The sequence below is a fragment of the Symphalangus syndactylus genome, chromosome 8 (assembly GCF_028878055.3).
Source record: "Symphalangus syndactylus isolate Jambi chromosome 8, NHGRI_mSymSyn1-v2.1_pri, whole genome shotgun sequence".
NCBI classification, from domain to species: Eukaryota; Metazoa; Chordata; class Mammalia; order Primates; family Hylobatidae; genus Symphalangus; species Symphalangus syndactylus.
Window position 1 is genome coordinate 74115246 of NC_072430.2, and position 19565 is coordinate 74134810.

At 41.5% G+C, this 19565-nt stretch overlaps 1 protein-coding gene across 1 annotated transcript in view; it reads left to right on the top strand.

The window, feature by feature from the left end:
- The window catches only part of LOC129488026 (myosin-IIIb-like), a 38293-nt gene extending 31530 nt beyond the window's left edge, over positions 1 to 6763 (top strand). The window contains exon 6 of the mRNA XM_055289673.2: positions 6614 to 6763. Within this exon, the coding sequence (XP_055145648.1) occupies positions 6614 to 6763 (150 nt within the window). The remainder of the gene's footprint in view (positions 1 to 6613) is intronic.
- The last annotated feature ends 12802 nt before the right edge of the window (positions 6764 to 19565 follow it).

Consider the following 19565-nt stretch of genomic DNA (forward strand, 5'->3'; position numbering starts at 1 on the left):
GTTTGCCTTGCCTCTTATTTAGCTGAATTTAGCTCTTGAGATAACAGCATTTTGCCTGTGTACTTGAGTGAAATTTTAATCCTGACCTTTGGTTATAATTTTGGATTGCACGAATGATTCTAGTAAGGTGAGAAATCACAACATAGAAGGAAAACCTAATTACATTTTTAATGACATTAAAAAATATTAGTGAAAAAATGAAGTAGTCTGAATAATACCTGTTAAGTTTGATAAATCATTTCTTATGACAGCAAAAATACTATAATACTATTTGCTTGAAAACATTGCTTAAAATTACATTATTGGAAGAAATTTCAGCCCAGCAGCTCTCTGATATAAAATTTGATAAATGGTTTAACTATCTTGTTAGAGAAACTAGGTTTTCTGAATCTAGAAGCTCATATATTGACTGTTTTTATCCCTTTCACATATAGTATAAAACAGATGATCTTTTTGGATAATGAAGATCTTGAGATGAGAAGCTGTAAGCTCAGGTTCTTATACACCGAGTCTTTGTGCAAGAGAGGGTGGAACTCACCCCTATCTTGGTAACTTTATCAGTAAGTCCTAGTCATGGATCATGATGGCCCGAGAAAGTGAAAGTACTCTACTCATGCCCTGTGCTTACAGCAGAAAGGGATATAGTTGGGAAGGGAATTTCATTTGTAAAACTGATTAAAAAAATCTGCCACTGGAATAGTTATACTGTAACTACAACTTCTGATTCCAGAGACGTTCTATTTTAGAAAGCCTTATGTTCAAAAACATTTATCAATTATACTACATGAATAATTATGCTTCATTCTTCTGGTATTAATCTCATGGGGACCTAGTTGTTTTTTTTTTTTTTTTTTTTTGAGATGGAGTCTTGCTCTGTTACCCAGGCTGGAGTGCAGCGGAGTGATCTTGGCTTACTGCAACCTCCGCCTCCCAGGTTCAAGCAATTCTCCTGCCTCAGCCTCCTGAGTAGCTGGGATCACAGGCATACGCCACCACGCCTGGCTAATTTTTATTTTGTAATTTTAGTAGAGACGGGGTTTCACCATGTTGGTCAGGCTGGTTTCTAACTCCTGACCTCGTGATCTGCCTACCTTGGTGCTGGGATTACAGGTGTGAGCCACCACATCCAGCCAGGGACCTAGTTATATAATCAAGATACCACCTTTAACCTGCCAACTTCTTGATAAAGAATCCCAGCAGTCAACAAATACTCCAGAAAAAAGAAACATGCCCTTGAAAATTAAGGCAAACTTTTCAATATTTATTTATATTTTCAAGACAAAAAAACATAACATTTGCTTCTTTTTATTATAGAAATAATCCATGCTCTCTATAGGCATTTTAGAAAACACAAAAGATCTTAAAGAAGTAAGTAAATAAAATAATTATTACCCATATGTCAGTGATCCAGTGATATCTACTATTAACATTTTAGTGCCATAGTAAAAGCTGAACAACCAGCATTTTCTTAAGCAGTGCTTCGGATGAGGCCCATGAAAAAGGGGTTGCTTGGTTTGCTTGCAAAGAAGAGGTACAGGGAGATAAAATATTTTGTCAAAGTCACCCAGTGAGAGGGTGGCAAAACCAAAACAAAGATGCCAGGCTCTGGGATTTTCTAGCATTAGTCACAGGTGAAAGTCTCTTCGTGACCCAAGAGCTGCTGACAGTTGCTTTTCTCTGCTATTCTCTGGCTGGTGGCTAAGGAAAGGAACAGCCATCTTCAACAGAACCCAGCTGACCCTGCTCAAGGACAGACAAGGGGATGATATGTGTCAAAGCAGTTGTGGATGTGGTTTCATCCCATAGATTCCCGCAGGAGAGGGAGGGTGTTCCCTCTGTGGAGTAGGAGGGAGTGACCGGAGTGATTTAAGGAGTCTGGATCTGTGAACTCCTTAGCCTGAAGAAGGCTAAAGAGAATTGCCTCAACAATTGAAGACAGATAATGACTAGCCTTTGCTCCAAAGACCTGTCAAGCTAAGCCATTAGTGAAAACTTGTTTCTTGTTCTCAATCTTCTCCAGGAAGAAAAGTTTTTGGCAGCTAAGGTGGTAATGACCAACATTTGGGAGTCTCAAGCCCACTGCTAGGTGAAATAGCTATTGGCCTTGGGCACTAAAGCTGCCAGTGCACAGATATTGCTAGTAATCCAGCATTAGTGTTTTTCTTCTTCCTAAAATAAGCAGCAATGTAGTCTAACTGTATCAGAAAAACTGTAAGTTTGCGTTTCAAGGTAGGAACCTGGACATGCTCCATTAACCGGCTTCCAAACAATTGCTCTGTCGCTAAAGCTCATCTTCCTTAACAGAGGCATTATTACAGCAACCAGCATATTTTCAGACCTTAAGACCGTCTACAAAACATTGGCAACAAAATCCCCTCAAAGTTCCAGCCATCCTTTTCACACCTCAGAATAATGTACTGTTCACTCTAGCTAATTTGTATGGCAGTGTTAGCCTCTCAGTTTGAGATACTACCGAAAGATCACTTACTTGGAAGTCGCAAAGTTGTAGAATATTAGAGCTAGAAGGGATGGTATAGGTTATTTATTTCCACCTTACCACTTTATAGATTGAGAGAGGTCCTGAGAATATAAGTGATTTGTTTTCAGATGTGAAAGCGTGTGCATTTGGGGTCCTAGGCCTTTGTCAACACCATCTCATTTCTCTCCACTCCTTTAATGTGACATACGGAACCTGGAAAACCTGGTCCCAAAGCAGTGCACTTACTTGCCATCACCACTCTCCTTTCTTAATGGAGCATCCTAACAACTGATTCAGAGAGTTCTTTTTGAGGTCAGCTTCTCCTGGGGGCAAGGGAAGAAAGACCATTCGACCATCCAAGCACCCTTAACTCAGCTCTATTTAACCGAGAGACAAGGAGAATGTTGAGCTAAAGAGAATGGTAGTGGTGTTTTCTCTTAAAGAAATAGCTTCAGACTTTGGTATTGGATTGATAGGGAATCCCATTCCAGGATGTTGACCTTCAGTTGCCCTGCATCCTCTTAAGAGTGCTTCTTTAACTCTCATCGTATGTGTAACCTGCAGAAAGGGCTGTTTCCTCCTGGTAAGGAGCAATCCTGAAACAAAGACCCCCAAAGAAGATGGAGCTGAAATGACAAAACCTCAGAACACCTGAGTGTAGTCAAAATATGAGTGCAGAAGCTGATAATTTTAACAATTTTAACCAACTATAACTTTTATTATAGATAGCACTTATATGGCAATGATTTGTTTAGTTATCCTCCCTGCCAGGGTTCAAATTCTGGCCCTGACAATTACTAGCTATGTGATGCCAGGTAAGCTGTTTAACCATGCTATCCTCAGTTTCCACACCTGCATAAGTGATAATAGCACCTACTTTGCCAAATTATCATGAAGATTAAGTTCAGTGTGTATTTGACTTTCTCTTCCCAGGGCCTACTATCATGCCAGACTAATGAATACTCAATAATTATTTGTGAATTATTTTATTAGCATAATTTTCAATAAACTTCCTTGGAAGGCTGAACTTAAATAATTTCTTTGTTACACGATGCACTGGAGAGAAGAATTAGGCCAAGATATGCTTTTCTATTAACAGAATGAGCTGAAGATAATGTTTGTCTGTAAAGAGAAGTTGAAACCAGATACAAGTTTTGAATATTTTAGGACAACACTTGAGAAATGTTAGAATATCTCCATTTTCACATTTATATATGTTCTTAGAATTGCCTTTTGTGTCCCATCCAAGTTGGCTAGAAGCTGATTTCAATTTCTCCGCAAAAGTTGTAGACTATGGGTACTAGATACTTTTTATTGTCTTGCTTAGCCAGCAGTGGTCTCCTTCTAAAATCTTCAGCATTTAGAGCCCATATCCTTTATTGGACATGTTAGTATGCATTGTCTTAGGGCATTTATAGTTGTCATGGTTTGTCATTTAATTATGATAGGTTCACCTTATATTTTGATTGGCCATAGCTCCTACTGGGGAAGGACAGAATCTTATTTCCCTCCCTCACAGGCCCTATCACAGTGTCATGAATAACAGTGAACTATTTGTTGATTGATAGGTCTAAAATTATGTTTGTCTTACACTTTCGAAAGTGTCATTTCTGAAAGGAAAGGTGTTGAACAGCCTTCTCTAGAGATCTTTAAAAATAATGTAGGTTCTCACCTGATTGGGGTGAGGAAAGGGAGGTCTTTGGGGGCAATGAAATGGCCTTTGGTTCTGAAATTGGAATTGTTTGAACTTCAGTTTGAATGTACATTTGAAAATAACGTGTTAAAAATATGACAGGATATTCTGTTCAGAAGATGGGGCTGGGGCCAGGCCAAGGATGTGGATATATAGAAAATGTTCTCCAGCTCAGAAGAGAAGAGTACAGGGCAATTATGAGTACAAGAGCACAGAGTTTAGAGCACATTTTGCACAGTTGGCACATTTTGCCAGGCCTTACAAGTCCAATGCACTGTGTCTGGAAGAGAGCAGGAATACTAGTTTTCTATCACTGCCATAACAATACCACAAATTTAGTGGCTTAAAACACCCGTTTCTTAGTCTTAATCTGTTTCATGCTGCTATAACAGATTATCTGAGACTGGGTAATGTATAAAGAACAGAAATTTATTTTCTCACAGTTCTAGAGGCTGGGAAGCCTAAGGTCAAAGTGCTGGCATCTTGTGTGGGCCTTCATACTGCGTCCTCACATGGCAGAAGGCAGAAGGGAGCAAACCCAGTCCTGCAAGCCCTTTTCTTGGTAGCATTAATCCATTCACAAGGACAGAATTCTCATGACCTAACCACCTCCCAAAAGGATCCACCTTCCCTTGGTTGCATTGGGGATTAAATTTCTAACACATGAATTTTGGGAGACATGTTCAGACCATAGCAGTTATCTTACGATTCTCTAGATCAGAAGTCCAGTATGAGTCTCACCAGGTTAAAATACTCTTCTCCGTTTAGAAGTGTCCCAGGCATCTGAGGCTTAATATATCCTAAATGGAGCTCCACTCTTCACCCCAAACCTGCCCCTCCTGCTGTCTTCCTCATCTTAGTAAATACCAATTCTATTCTTGTGGTTGCTCACGTCAAAAACTTTGGAGTTTTCCTTAGCTCTCCTTTTTTTTTTTTTTTTTTTTTTGAGACGGAGTCTCGCTCTGTCACCCAGGCTGGAGTGCAGTGGTGCAATCTCCGCTCACTGCAAGCTCCGCCTCCCGGGTTCACGCCATTCTCCTGCCTCAGCCTCTCCGAGTAGCTGGGACTACAGGCGCCCACCACCACGCCCGGCTAATTTTTTTTTTTTTTTTTGTATTTTTAGTAGAGACGGGGTTTCACCGTGGTCTCGATCTCCTGACCTCGTGATCCGCCCGCCTCGGCCTCCCAAAGTGCTGGGATTACAAGCGTGAGCCGCCGCGCCCGGCCAGCTCTCCTTTCTTCTGAGCCCTGTTCAACAAATCCAGCTGGCTCTACATTCAAAATTATATCTAGAATCTGATTATTTCTCACCATCTCACAATCTCTCATCTGGATCCCTGCAGTAACATATTTAACCGGTTTTGTTTCTTCTCCTCATAATCTATCCTCTGCACAGTAGCCAGAGTGATCCTGCTAAAACATAAGCTGGATCTGTCACTCCTCTGCTCACCACAGTCAGTTGTCCCATCTCATTTGGAATAAAAAAAGCTAAAGACGTTATGATGGCCTAAGAGGATGGCTCTATTACTCTGGTCTTCCTGTGCTCACCATTAGAGGTTTTGCCCCCTCCCTGATGTTTTGGATCATCAGACATCGAAGTTTCCCACCTGGCCATGGCCATGGGTCATCCCGATGGCAGATTTTAGGTCAAATAGGAGTTTCTGGTCCTCCACGTCCTCTGGCTCACTCCTGACTTTCTCCTATCGCCGTTGTGATAGTCATCAGAGTCTGAGGGTAGATGTTCTTGCCTGACTCAAAAAGTTGATAAAAACATTCCTCCACAGGGTTACAGACTACTCAACCCAATGGCAAGCCCAGGGTCATTTTCTGGTTCTGCTGCTCTTGTACCTAGTCAGACCAAGTAACTGGAATGGCAGTTGTTTCTGTGATGCACACCATTGTTGGAGTTTGAGGAAGGGAAAGATGCTCTTAGAAAAAGGGAAAGGTGGAGTGGGGTCATTTCTACTTTATGTTCACCATGTGAGTCTTCCAACATCTCTCTGCTTAGTTGGTTATACCCTTGGGGATTTCATGCATCTCAAAGTACACAAGCATCTTTGAGAACGATTGTTGCTTATTATTGAATTCAGTAGCTGGTAATGAGGTGAAGGATGTAGACAAAGCCTTTCCTTAAAGAATAGCAGGGTTGGGATGGTGTGGCATACACCCGCTTCCTCCCCTTGAACTGTTCTTGTTACTTAGACAGTTCGATGCATGCTTTTTAAAAACAAAACTGACACATTTTTAAAAGCTAATGAACGTATAAGATAATAAATTGGTTACATACAACTAAGGCCTAGAATACACACATCTTATTACTGGAATTCAATATCATCGTGGCCAAGAAAACTGAGAAGGGGGCTAAGATCAGCCCAGGGCCTTTTTAGGCCATCTGATGTGGCAGTAGGGTTGATGTGTCGTGTCCTGCTTTTGTCTAATAGGTCATTGCCTGTGAGCAGCAGTATGACTCTTCCTATGACGCTCGCTGTGACGTCTGGTCCTTGGGGATCACAGCTATTGAACTGGGGGATGGAGACCCTCCCCTCTTTGACATGCATCCTGTGAAAACACTCTTTAAGATTCCAAGGTAAGACACAAGATGGCGCTCTTGACTCATTAGTTCTTTGTGAAAGCGTCTAGTTAGAGGGATAATAGTTTGTAAGCAATTTCTCTCCAAACCTGACAAAGCCTGATTGTGAAATATATTTTCTTTGAAAAAGCAAGGGGGGTTGGGGGGGATAGAGAAGAGGATGTTCCTGAAAGATAACATACCCCAAGGAATAATAAGACCATGTTGGAACAATTGCATATTTTTAGCACTCAGCTTTTTCTGAGATACTCATTTTTTGTACTTTGCACGATAAGACTACGAATGGAATTGTGGATTAAGTAATCTGTCTAAATGCTAGTGTTTTCTTTTTAATTACATACTTTCTCTAGTATTCAGTGAAAACATATGTATATCATATTGCTGTATTCACTCAGACTAGCACTGAAATGTATCAGAAAATGTTACATCAGCGCTATATCTTACTCTCCATCCCTTAATTTCCATCTCAATGGAAAATTATGCGGAAAGAGGTCTGTTTGGAGAGCATTTAAATGCAAGTATACTTTCTATTCTGTGTATTCATTAGGGGTTTGTACAAGAGGTTGGGTTGCCTTTCATTGGAATTGGGCTGATGTATGGCCAGCTCACGGCTCTAGTTACGGAAAATGAAGCTATCCAGGGACTCCTTCCCAACCAGGGTGCAGATTGAGAGATAATTTGTACCTTCCAAATGTCTCTTTCAAAGGAAGGCTCTGGGCAGGCTGGGAGCCATTTAACTGCCTTAACAATACAAGTGTTGACCTTTCCTTATCTGCACAATCACACAGCTATCACAGCCTTTAAAAATTTCTCCTGATTGCAATTTGCATTTCTGATTAGGTCTATTTATATGCAGATGAGGCTCTCTGGTGTTCATCATCATAATGTTATCATTTTATACCTAATCCAGATGTGAACAACCACCAACCACTATTCCAAAAATGATTCCCACCCAAGCCAGAGTTAGTCTTTTTGCCTTTTTCGAATCACAAAAACAGGTCACAGTGATTAGAGGAGCAGACGAAGCACCTGGCTTTTTAAATTAATAGTCTGGTGAACATTCAAAAGGATATAAGAATGCAGGAGCTAAAAGCTGCATTGTGTATAGTAATGAGTCAGAAAATGGGAAATGGTGTCTGGAATGATTTGTGTGTGTGCTTTGATTTTTTTACAAATGGTTTACCCCTCACCATTTATTTAATGTGGCAACATAATTTCCTGAATATCGGGATTAAGGTGTAGCTTCTCATTAGCAAAATAATATGTACTTTTGATAAGAGATCATCTATATTTTTTCCTTTCTTGTTATGTATTTGTATATGGACCAGGTGTTCAAAAATTTCTTAAGGTGATAAATGTGAGGTAGCAAAGAGTGTGTTTGTGCGGGGCGGGGTGGGAGGGAGAGGGGGTGTGTATGTGTTAAATAGACCCTTCCACTCCAGTGACTCCACTTGGCTGGCTTCTGTGCCCAGCCAAGCTTCTGATCTCTAATAATCTCTATATTCTCTCACCACTCATCTCTTCCATCTTGGGAGAAGCCTTCAGATCTCCAGATGTAGGATACGAGTAACTAAGTCTCTGCTGCCTGCCTCGGGACAGAGTGGATCCCAAGAATTGGGCAATTGTTAGAAAAGGATCCTTATCCCAACTTAGTTTAAGGCTTTGTTTCTCTCCTCCTGGTGTAACCTCCTGCCCTTTTAATGTCTCTTGGTTCCTGTGCAAATGATGAATCAGACTGAACTAGGCAATGTCAGCAATAATCAGTCAGCAGATTCTCAGTGTGATTATGTGTGCTCATGTGTGTTCAACACTTGCCATTGTCACAACCTTAATGGCTGACTTGACATTCTTGGACAAGAATGATAAGAGGTTTTATTTTATTTTATTTTAAATCTTATCATATTTATATACATTGTACAGCTTTTTTCTTCCCCAAACCAGGAAAAATATGTTGGGTTTATATTCACCAAGTTATTTACTTTAAAATTACTCTATCAATTAGAATTGCACAGTTCTCTTTGAAGGGTTATGGATTGACCAACTGTGTGGATCCTGTGTAAGTGCTACTTGATTTCTAGTGCTAAAAATCTATCCTTTCCCCAGAAAAGCTCTTTGATGAAAGGTACAGAAATTAAGCATTTATGTATTTTTAAAAGGCATTCAAATTATTTACCTGTGTGTTTCATTGTAATCTATCTCAGTTCAGTGCCTGTCTGTCTCTCTCTCTCTCTCTCTCTCTCTCCACCCCCTCAGTGGGGAAAAGCAAATGAAAAATAATGACAAAAATCCTTTGAATCCGTTTGGCTTCAGAATTAATTTTTTTTCTATTTGAATGTGACTATTTTCAGTGTTTTGGAATTCTTGTCAGTGAAACAATGAAATCCTTTTCAGGGTATGCTGGGATCCAGAATACTGTGTGTGGCTTCTTCCTCTGGCTTTCTTCACTGACCTTTTCCCGGCAACCCTTTCTTTACTGGAAATAAATTGAGTAAATTACCCAGTAAGGGAAGAAAGTAAAACCTTGACTGAGTCAGGGAAGAAGTGACTTTCACAAGTTAAAAAAAGATTTATGAGTTAATGAAGTGCTGGTTACCTGTGAGTCTTAGATGTCAATAAAACAGGTAATTAGGAAGGTTCCCTGGGTACTGTCAGGAAATAGGAAGCAACTTGCCTTGATATGGTTGATTGGCCTGTACATGGGTCTCCTTGCTTTTCCCTTTTCTTCCTTTATCCACCTTCTCCTTTCTCTTGACCTTCACATTAGAAGATCACACACAGGGTCATCATGACCTGCTTTGAAATACTGCGTGACTTACAATTGTTCCCACTTTGCAAATACACAGAAATTATCTGCTGATTGGCAGAGCATCCACTATTTGCTGAACCTGTCAGCATGTGTCATCTCGTCTAATGCCTTTGCTCCAAAAAAGTCACCCCTCTCTGACTGTCACTGCTCTGTCTGCTGCTATTTTTCCCCAGGAGTTATAAGAGAGCAAATGAATGAAAATAATTTCTCTCAACATCAGTGGATTCATCTCTCTCTCATGACTCTTTACTGAGGACTTCTTTAAAATTGCAAAGGCTTAAAAGGATCTTGAAGATGACCTGGATATATTTTTCACTTAAAAAGTGGTCTGTTTCGTAGATATAATTGCAAGAATCAATAGAGTTAGTGGAAATATACAATTATGTTGGTCTCTTGACAAGCAGGTATCTTTCCTTAGCTTTGAGTCTTTGGCTAATGACCCCCTCGACTTCCATAGAGGGGAGTGAGGAAGGCTGTGGGCATCAGTGTGGGTGTGTTCACTGGTCAGTCACTGACACCTGCATCATCTGCCCATTTATTTGGGGCCAGGTAGGAGCTGACTCTGTCCAGTGTCTCATCACACATTGAATATTTCCACTTTATTCCTTGTGGAAAAATGCAGAATGTTTTCAGGATTCTCAGCAGAAATGTCTTTGTCTGGAAGTGGACAGCACAGGCTGGCCTGAACATTCCAGTCCCTGAAGCTGGTGATTATCCCTTCCTAAAGAGAATTTCCCTGCAGTACACAATTCAAAAAAAGGACAGCTCATGATAATCACCAATTTGCATTTCTGCTTGTTTCCCTCACTAAATCTAGGTTGTTCCAAAGTCACCTGGACCCAACTGTATTTGTTTCTTAGGGCTGCTACAGCAAATGACCACAAACTTGGTGGATTAAAGCAACAGATATTTATTCTTTCACAGTTCTGGAGGTCAGAAGCCCCAAATCAGCAAGTCAGCAGGGCCACGCTCCCTTTGAAGACTCTAGGGAATAATCTGTCTTTGCCTCTGCCAGCTTCTGGTGGTTCCAGCTTTTCCTTGGCTTGTGGCAGCATGATTCCAATCTCTGGCTTCGTCTTCACATGGCCACCTTTCCCGTGTCTTTGGGTCTTCTTTTCTGGTCTCATGTAAGGACATAGACTTAGGGATTGTCCTAATTCAGGATGATTTCATCTGGGGATCCTTGCCTTAATTACATCTGCAAAAATTCTTATTTCAAATGAGGTCACATTCTTAGGTTCTGAGTAGACATATCTTTTGGGGTTGACAATTTAACCCTTTATACCAACCAACTTTTATGTTTACCACATTCCCTGAGAAACTAATCTGGGGGCAAGATACAAGACAATTAGCTCAATGATCATGGAAAAATAATAGCTGCTAAGATCAGTCAAGTGCTAACTATGGGGCAGGTACAGTGTTCTGTGTTTTAGAAATAGAAAAGCATTTAATCCCCACAGCAACTCTGTGAAGTAAGTACTGTCACCACTATTTTTTCCAGATGAGAAAACTCAAGGATGTTAGGCAGGCTTGCTTCCTCTGGTCATGCACCCAGGGAGGAAAAATGATTTGAATCTGAGAAGTTTGACTCTAAAGCCCACACGTTTTGCTACTACATTGAAAAGTTAAAGCCCTTCGTTAAATTATATTATGTGTTGATGAATTATATGTTGAGCACTGAGGGGACTGGGGTATATGGAAATGAATAGAAAGTGGTCCTGCCCTTTAAGAAGCTTACAGTCCAATATCTTTCCTCCTCCCAATTTTAAGCTAACATTATCAACCTGAAAGTTAGAATATTATTAGCATCATGACTGAATCAGCCAAGAAACGGAAGAACAGAAATCAAGAGTGTTGTCATAGGTGAGCATAGGCTGTCTCTGGCTCATTGATTTATGACCCCCAAACCAGAAATCTCTCCCTTCTCCAAACTCCCCTTAAAGCAACTGTTTTTTAGTTCCTAATTTAGAACACTTAAGGCAAGTTTTTAAACTAAAGAATTGTGGAACACATGTTATATAAAAGTAGAAAAATACTTCAGGATATCATCATTCTCACCCAGAAGTTTCTGCCCTATCTCACCTTCATTGCAAAGCTGTATCTCCCGTGTCAGGGCTATTTCTAGTATAGCCAACACCTTCTCTCCCTTTGCCTTTCTCTTATTTTTTTCTCTTCCCTTTTATTTATTTATTTATTTTTTTAAGTAGGAAAAGCTCATTCTTGGTCTTGAAAATGGAAATCTGTTTCTGGCATGCTAAGTTGGAACACATTTTCTCATGAAAGCAGTATTTTCAATGTTATTTAGGAGGAAGCAATAGAATAGCTAAAGTTCTCTACTTCGGATGCATTATTAGATTTTTGTGGCTAAATAGAGCTGTGTGACCTAGTCTAAGGACTTAGGCTCTCTCTAGAGCTTTATACTTATGGAAAAAGAAAATGCTTTCCAAGTTCTAAACTACCAATTTACAAAAGTGCTTTGGAGCACAATCCACTGGGAACTTGGGAATGCCCTTGTCCTCTACCCTAGGACACCTTAAACTTTGTTCATCCAGACTCAGGCTTGGGTTGCGTGCTTGAGTTGCAGAGATGACAGAGTTTTTGCTGTCAAGGAGCACATCAGTTTACTGCCTCCTCATTTATTGGTAAAGGTGAAATGGAGAGAGTTTGGATAACTAAAAGGAGAAAACAGATTTTTGGGAACCCAGGGTCTAGATCCTTGTGGACTGCCTGGATGCTGTGGGTAGTGGGGCTCAGATGGGCAAGCCACTGCTTGAAATATTTGTGAGTCTACTTGAAGAGCTTCCTCAGGGACTCAGTGCCTCCAATCGACTCTCATCCTGAAATAGGATCCTTGGGCTAAATTTTTATCTTACGTAGGCATTTTTTTTTCTTTAAGATTCCTTTTGATTCTGACTTTCCTAATTCACAACCCAAATTGTTTCTATATGGGAAGCAGTAGTCCCTGCCTGCTCCTCAGCTGTGAGATGCAGAGGCAGCAGGGAGCCCTGAGTCACCAGTAATTGTCTCACTATTACAGAATTGTCACAGGACATTTTCCTTTAGGGCTGTGAAATATAAAGAAAAGAAATTAAAACTAAACTATTATTGAAGTGTAATGAGTGAGGGGTGGTGACTGTTTAATGGCACAGTGAGGCTGGATTTGCCCTGGGGAGTGTTGGCTTCTCTACACCAGCCCAGGTCACTTAGCTATTGGCCTTTTGAGCAATGAATCCTCACGATCCAAGCTTCACTCATAAAGCAAGAGGTGCTAGAAGAATTAGCATCATTTAGCATTTATTGAGTGCCTAATAGCAAAAAAAAAGTTTAAAAATATTCCAATAGAAAAACAATTATCTTTTATGAATCTTTTTCTTTCTTTGAGAGATTTCTAATCCCATTTTTAATGGATTGCCTTCAGCATGTACCCTGCTCCAGATCCCCGGAATATCTTCTGGGCCCAGGACTTGACACTCCATTTCCGTGGGAACCCAGTAGATGGAGGCGTCTGGCAGAAATGCCCCAGAAGGCTTTCACTCTGTGGAACACATTTCCAAATTATTTTTAAATTCGAGTTGAGCAGCTGGGGCTGTTCAGTCCTATGTAGGTACTGCTTGGTGCCCCCTGCCTGAGTCCTGGCAGGCAGGGAGAATTTAGCTCTGCAAGGTTTCATTTGGGGATCAGGTGGCAAAGCAGGAGCATGCCTTCAGGGACTTTGGGTTCCCACCACTACTGAGTAAGAAGCTCACCCTGAGAGACAGGCCAAAGGTGCGAGGGGTTGATTCACAGCGCTATCTGTGCCTTCTTCTCATTACCCTGGTTTCATTGTGTTGGAACCACTGACTGTGGCTAATTCCAACCTAGCTCCTAAATGATGGAGAGATGGGCAAAGAAGTAGGCAAGGAAACAGAGCTCAAAATTGTACTAGAGTTGAGGCACCCTAGTTTCCTCTCTACTCCAGAAAAAACTAAGGAATAAAGGTGAGGAATAATTATAACTGCCTTTATGGGTTGGCATAATGATAGGGGCAGGGGTAAGACAGGGATGAAGAGCAATGAGGTGATAGTCTAAAGGAAGGTTCTTCACAGCTGGAGCTGGCCATTCCTGGAGGATCCTAGAGTCAAGTGAAGGCAGTATCATTAGAAGGAAAATATAGTATAGTGGTCCAGCATGGTTGTTTGTATCAGTTAACTACTAGTATGTAACAAACCATCCCCAAACTTAGTTGCTTAAACAACAAACATTTATCATTTTTCACGAGTCTATGGGTTCTCTGGGTGGTTCTGCAGATCTTGGCTGGGCTTGCTCATGCATCTGTGATCAGCTGAGGGTTTGGCTGTGTTGGTTGGTCTAGGATAGCCTTGGCTAGGATGACTTGGCTCCAGTCCATGTGGTTTCTTATCTTCCAGCAGGCTAGCCTGAGGTAGTTCTCATACTGGTGACAGGGTTCTAAGCATAGATAGAGGAAGGAATAGAAAATTGGACCAGTTTTGCTCTCAAGTTATTACAGTGTTCTACATCAATCTACACGGGTTCAACTAGCAGCTCCATCACTTTCAAGTTCACCAGTGTGTGTGTCAGTGTCCTCCCTTATAAAATGAAGATATAATAATGTCGACCTCACAGAGCTATTGTGGGAATTAATGAATGTAAAGAGCTCTGAATATTTCATAGTAAGCATTCAATTCATGCTGGATGCTACCAAGGAACATATCTCAAGGGCATATTTATATTGTGAGGAATTTTCTTTCCCTTGCAGCTGAAGAATTGAAAGCTTCTATTCAAAAAGAGCCACCCATGAGATCAGTCATTTGAAAGTTCAGCTAATTGACTGATGATTGTATGAGGAATTAAGAGAGAATGAAGGCTGATTTCTCAAGTCCCTACTACTTACATTGCATCTGTGTGAAGGACTCTGCCGTTAGTATCCATTGTCACAACTCCTTTGTAAATAGACACACTCTTAAGAGATATGGTCACATACACCTCACCCTCACACACATACATGAGTGCTGTGACAGGAACTGCGCATGAGGAAGTAGGGCTGGCCTTAGGCTCCACTGCCATGATGTCTACAATGAGTGGTGATGCTGTCATCCTCTGAAGAGAACTAGGGCCATGGTTCTTTTCCTTTGCTATCAGTTCTATCAGTTTTTGTGGTGGTTTTATGCTTGGTTGATGAGTTGTATGACTGGTCTTGGCTGCCTCCTTCTATAGGGTCCTTTTAGCCACTTCAGTAGGTTCAATCTTCTCCAGGGTTCTAGAAATTTTTTTGTCTGCGGATAAAGGGACAATAGCAGGAGTTCTAAACTTAGGGTCATTGATTCAAAATTGAGTCCCATTTTGCTATTTCCTCTACCATAGATAGTATATTTTTTTTCCAGCCCAACCTGGAAAGGCTCAAAACATTGGCAAAAGGAGACAGAAAACTGAAGCCAGGTGAGGGGATTGTAAGGAGAGCACCTGGTTGTTGCAGATAAGTTCAGGTTTCTTTGGGGAAGAGTGATACTCCAGGTGCTTAGGGAATATACAAGTGAGACTGCTGCCCCACTATCGTGCTCTTAGAATTCTGGAGAACAGAAACAGTATTAGAGGAGCGGAAAAGGGAGGATGTGCTTCAATTCTTCAAATAAGGGAAGAGGGCAGAGCCTGCAGACTACTATCTGGTGAGCTTGACTTTCATCTTGGGATAATTACTAAAAATTCTTTTATTTTCTCCTTGAATAGTGTGTGAATTCTTAGAAAGCTGTGATCACTAGGAATTAGCATGGGTTCATTATAAACAAGCCATGTCAGACAATTTCCTTATTTGGTGTTATTGTGAGACTGGTATGAATAGGGACTATTTTAGACATAATATATTTGTATCTTTGGCCTTAAGTAAAATCTGTTGTGATATCTTAGTGGCTAAGATGGAAAAACATAGACTGGAGAATGGTGGTAGCGATGGAATCACAACCTGGGAAAGATTGTTTTGAGGGACACTGGATAATTGTGTCAATATGAACACGCTGGCTGGGGGAAAATTGTGTCAGTATGAATACACTGGCTGGGGGATAATTGTGTTGGTATGAACACACTGACTGGGGCAAGTTCTGGGGGCCTGAGGCAGGACTCTGCTGACCATCCTGCCAACTGAACATTTAAAAATATTTAATGAGTTGGAGGACATTGGCAGCCTTTCTGTCACATTCAAGGAAGGGGTGGTTGGTGTGCTGGATGACAGGCTTGGAATCCCAAAATATCTTAGTTGTTAAAGGCAATGGGGGTCTCTAACTAGCAAATAGAACCCTTGGAAACCCTAGTGAACTGTATAGGCTGAAAGAGCCGTGACTTTAATAGCTCACGGTGAAAAATGAATTTATTTGTAGCTCTAAGCCCAATAGGGGGGTCAAACAGTAAGACCATCTGGCATGAAACCTGAGGTTTGATAGAGCACCTACCACCAGCATCCCCCAAAGTGGCTCTGTCCTAGCCAGATGGAATGATGTCGTCCTTCTGAGTACCACACCAAAACTGCCACAAGGGAGTCTTTCCCTGGCAGAACTCTAAACCTGAAGCTGACATTTCAAACTGGGATTCCGATGCCTGGGTTCTGGTTCTGCTCCTGCTCTGTTACTATTCCATCATTTCGCCTTTCAGAGGGGAATAAATGGCTACCATTCTTGAGCAAGAATGTTCTGCACTCAGATAACAGGGCTTATGTAAAGTTTTCTTAAGTGTCCTCTCTACATTCTGTGGCTTCTCAATAGACAGGAATGAGAATAGCTACCAACTTCAGGGCTGGGGCCATTGACTATAGCAGCAAGTCTCACCCAAGACAGGGTCCTCCGTCCTTGCTGTAGATGAGAATATCCTGGGAGCTTTAAAAACATACCAGTGCCTCATGTATACGTATGTAACAAACCTGCACATTGTGCACATGTACCCTAGAATTTAAAGTATAATAAAATAAATAAATAAATAAATAATAAAAAGATACCAGTGCCTGGGTACCATTCCCCAGGAATTTCAATTTAATTGGTTTGTGTCAAGTTCAGCATTTATATACAAATACAATTAATTTTACAAATATAATTTTGGGATAACATGCATATTATTTTATATTTACAAGTTCCCTAGATGATTCTGAAGGGGTTGAGTAAAACCCTTCCCTGAAACAACTATCAGACGCTTGTTTGTTTTTTTTGTTGATATTTTAAAACTACAGAGTCTCCCTCTGGAAATTCTTGCTCCTACCTTCCCTATTCCCACCCCACGGTTGATAATTGAGAAATGAGGGATGATATCAATGGAAGTGTGTTGCACATTATGAAGAATATAAAAGTAGAAAAAAGGATTCTAGCAGGATAGCCAGTGGTGATGTTATGGGTTGAACTGTGGTGTGCCCCCCACAAACAGATATGTTGAAGTTTTAACCTCCGGTACTTTATTTGCAAATAGCATCATGTGGACATAATTAGCTCACTTAAGATGAGGTTATACTGGAGCAGAGTTGATCCTTAACCCAATGTGATTGGTATCCTTATAAGAAGAGGAAAATTTGGACATGGACCCACAAACACACACACACACACGAACATCATATAAAGACAGACACACAGGAAGAAGGCCACACTAGAAGAGGCAAGGAAGGATCCTCCCCCAGAGGCTTCAGAGGGATCATGGCCCTACCAACACCTTGATTTTGGATTTCTAGCTTCCAGAACTGTGAAAGCATAAATTTCTATTGTTTAAAGCCACCTGGTTTGTGGTACTTTCTTATGGCAGCCCTAGGAAACTAGTACAGTGACTATCTAGTTTGGAGTCCATTGCTCCTAGTAGCATCCTGGAGGTCTGCCTAGGGCATGGTTAGGGGTGGGACAATGCGGGGAGGGAGGTAGGTATTCTTCCTAGCAGAGTCTTAGGGGTGGGTATGGGGGTTAGATTGGCCAGCCTTCCATTCTTCAACCCCTAAGTGGCATTTCTGTAGAAGTCAAGACAATCTTACGTAACGTGCTTGGCAGGTCTCAGTCTGCTTCTAGACAGGAAGTGGGTACATGAGAGATTCCTCCTCTCCCTTGCTCCAGACAGCTGAGCCAAGAACTTCCTTTTCTATCCAGACTCTTCTGCAGTGCTCAGGGTGGAGAAGGGAGCTCTACGTTTCTTCTCTGAGTTCTTCCCAGACTCAGTACTTCCAGAATGAAGTACAGAATAAAGACATAGCTTTTCACCTTCAATCTTTCCATCTCAGAACACAGTAGCACTTAGGGGCATTGGGAGCTGTTGTGGCCTATCTGGCACAGGTCCTCTGAAGTTAGGATTTCCGAGAAGATTCAGGTGTCCATCTGGGCAAGGGTCAAGCACCTGTGGAATATGATCCGAAGAGCAGCACCATCTGCTTCTTATGTCCCAAAGGGGCTTAAAGCCTGCACAGAGGGCAGGCAGCATCCTGACATCATGCTTCATCCTGGTGATGGGGAATGGGCATTGACTTCTACCAGGCCTCATCAAGGTTTTATTCTTTACCTCCATGCCAAGCAACTGGCCCATTTAGGGTGTCTTAGTTCATTCAAGCTGCTATAACAAAATACCTGACTTAGACTGGGTAGCTTACAAACAATAGAAATTTGTTTCTCACAGTCCTGGAAGCTGGGAAGTCCAAGATCAAGATGTCATCAGATTTGGTGTCTGATGAGGGCTCACTTTCTGGTTCATAGATGGTAACTTCTTGCTGTGTCTTCACATGGGGGAAAGCATGAGGGGGTCTCTCTTAGGCCTCTTTTACAAAGGTACTAATCCCATTCATGAGAAGTCTGTCCTCATGATCTAATTTCCTCCAAAGACCCCATTTCCTACAACAATCACACTGGTGATTAGATTTCAACCTATGAATTTTGAGGGGACATAAACATTCAGACCATAGCACAAGGAATGGTGAGGATCACTGTGTGGGGAGTCCCCTCCTGAACCCTCCTTTCTTCTTGCTTCCTCTACATCTGAACCTTCAGCTCTTGCTTCCTTTGGCCTCACATTCTTGGTGGCAAGTTTGGCTTGCTGTCTGGATTCATGGTTCCCAGCGCCCCCTCTTTCTATGCCGCCTATTGCTTGGACTGGAAGCTCTTGTGTTCATGCTGCATTACTCATCAGTCTTGATTGGCAAGACCCCTCCTGGCTGCCCTCACTCCTACAGTCCACACTTATCTCTGATGAAAATATCTCTTTCTTTCCTTCTTCCTTCCGGAAGAGTGAAGGGATAGGAAGTCTCCCACTTGCAGGGCTGAGGAGGGGTTTCAAATTAGTCACACCTAGGCCTCCAAGTCACAGGGATCCTATCTGCCTGATAATACTGCCTTATATTTATGTGGGTCTGATGTCGTCAGGCTCAGTCCCATACTAGCAAAATCTGAGCTGCATACCTCTTTTGTTAGTTTTAAGAAACTGCAGTAACAAATTACCATACATTTAGTAGTATAAAACAGCACAGATTTATTATCCTCTAGTTCTGAAAGTCAGAAATCTGAAATGGGTCTCCCGGGGCTAAAATCAAGGTGTCATAGGGCTGTGTTCCTTTCTGGAGGCTCTAGGAGAGAATCTGTTTTCTTGCCTTTTCCAGCTTCTAGAAGCTGCCTGGATTTCTTGACTTGTGGCTCCCTTCTATCTTAAAAGCCACCAAAGGCTGCTTTAGTCTTTCTCACATTGCACCACCCTGACACTGTCTCTTTTACCTCCCTCTCCCCCAATTTAAAGAACCTTTTGATTGTACTGGACCCACCCAGGTAATCCAGGATAATCTTCCTATTTTGTCAGCTGATTGGTAACCATACCTGCCTGTAAGCTTAATCCTCCCTTGCCATATAACCTAACATATTCACAGGTTCTGGGTATTAGGACATGGACATCTTTATTCTGCTTACAACACCTCCCAAAGTATTGCCCAAGAATTTGTAGAAACCTTCAAGAGCGTGCTCCTTATGTACTCACAGCCATTTTGAGCTATAATTATTGTGTGGCCTCTGCC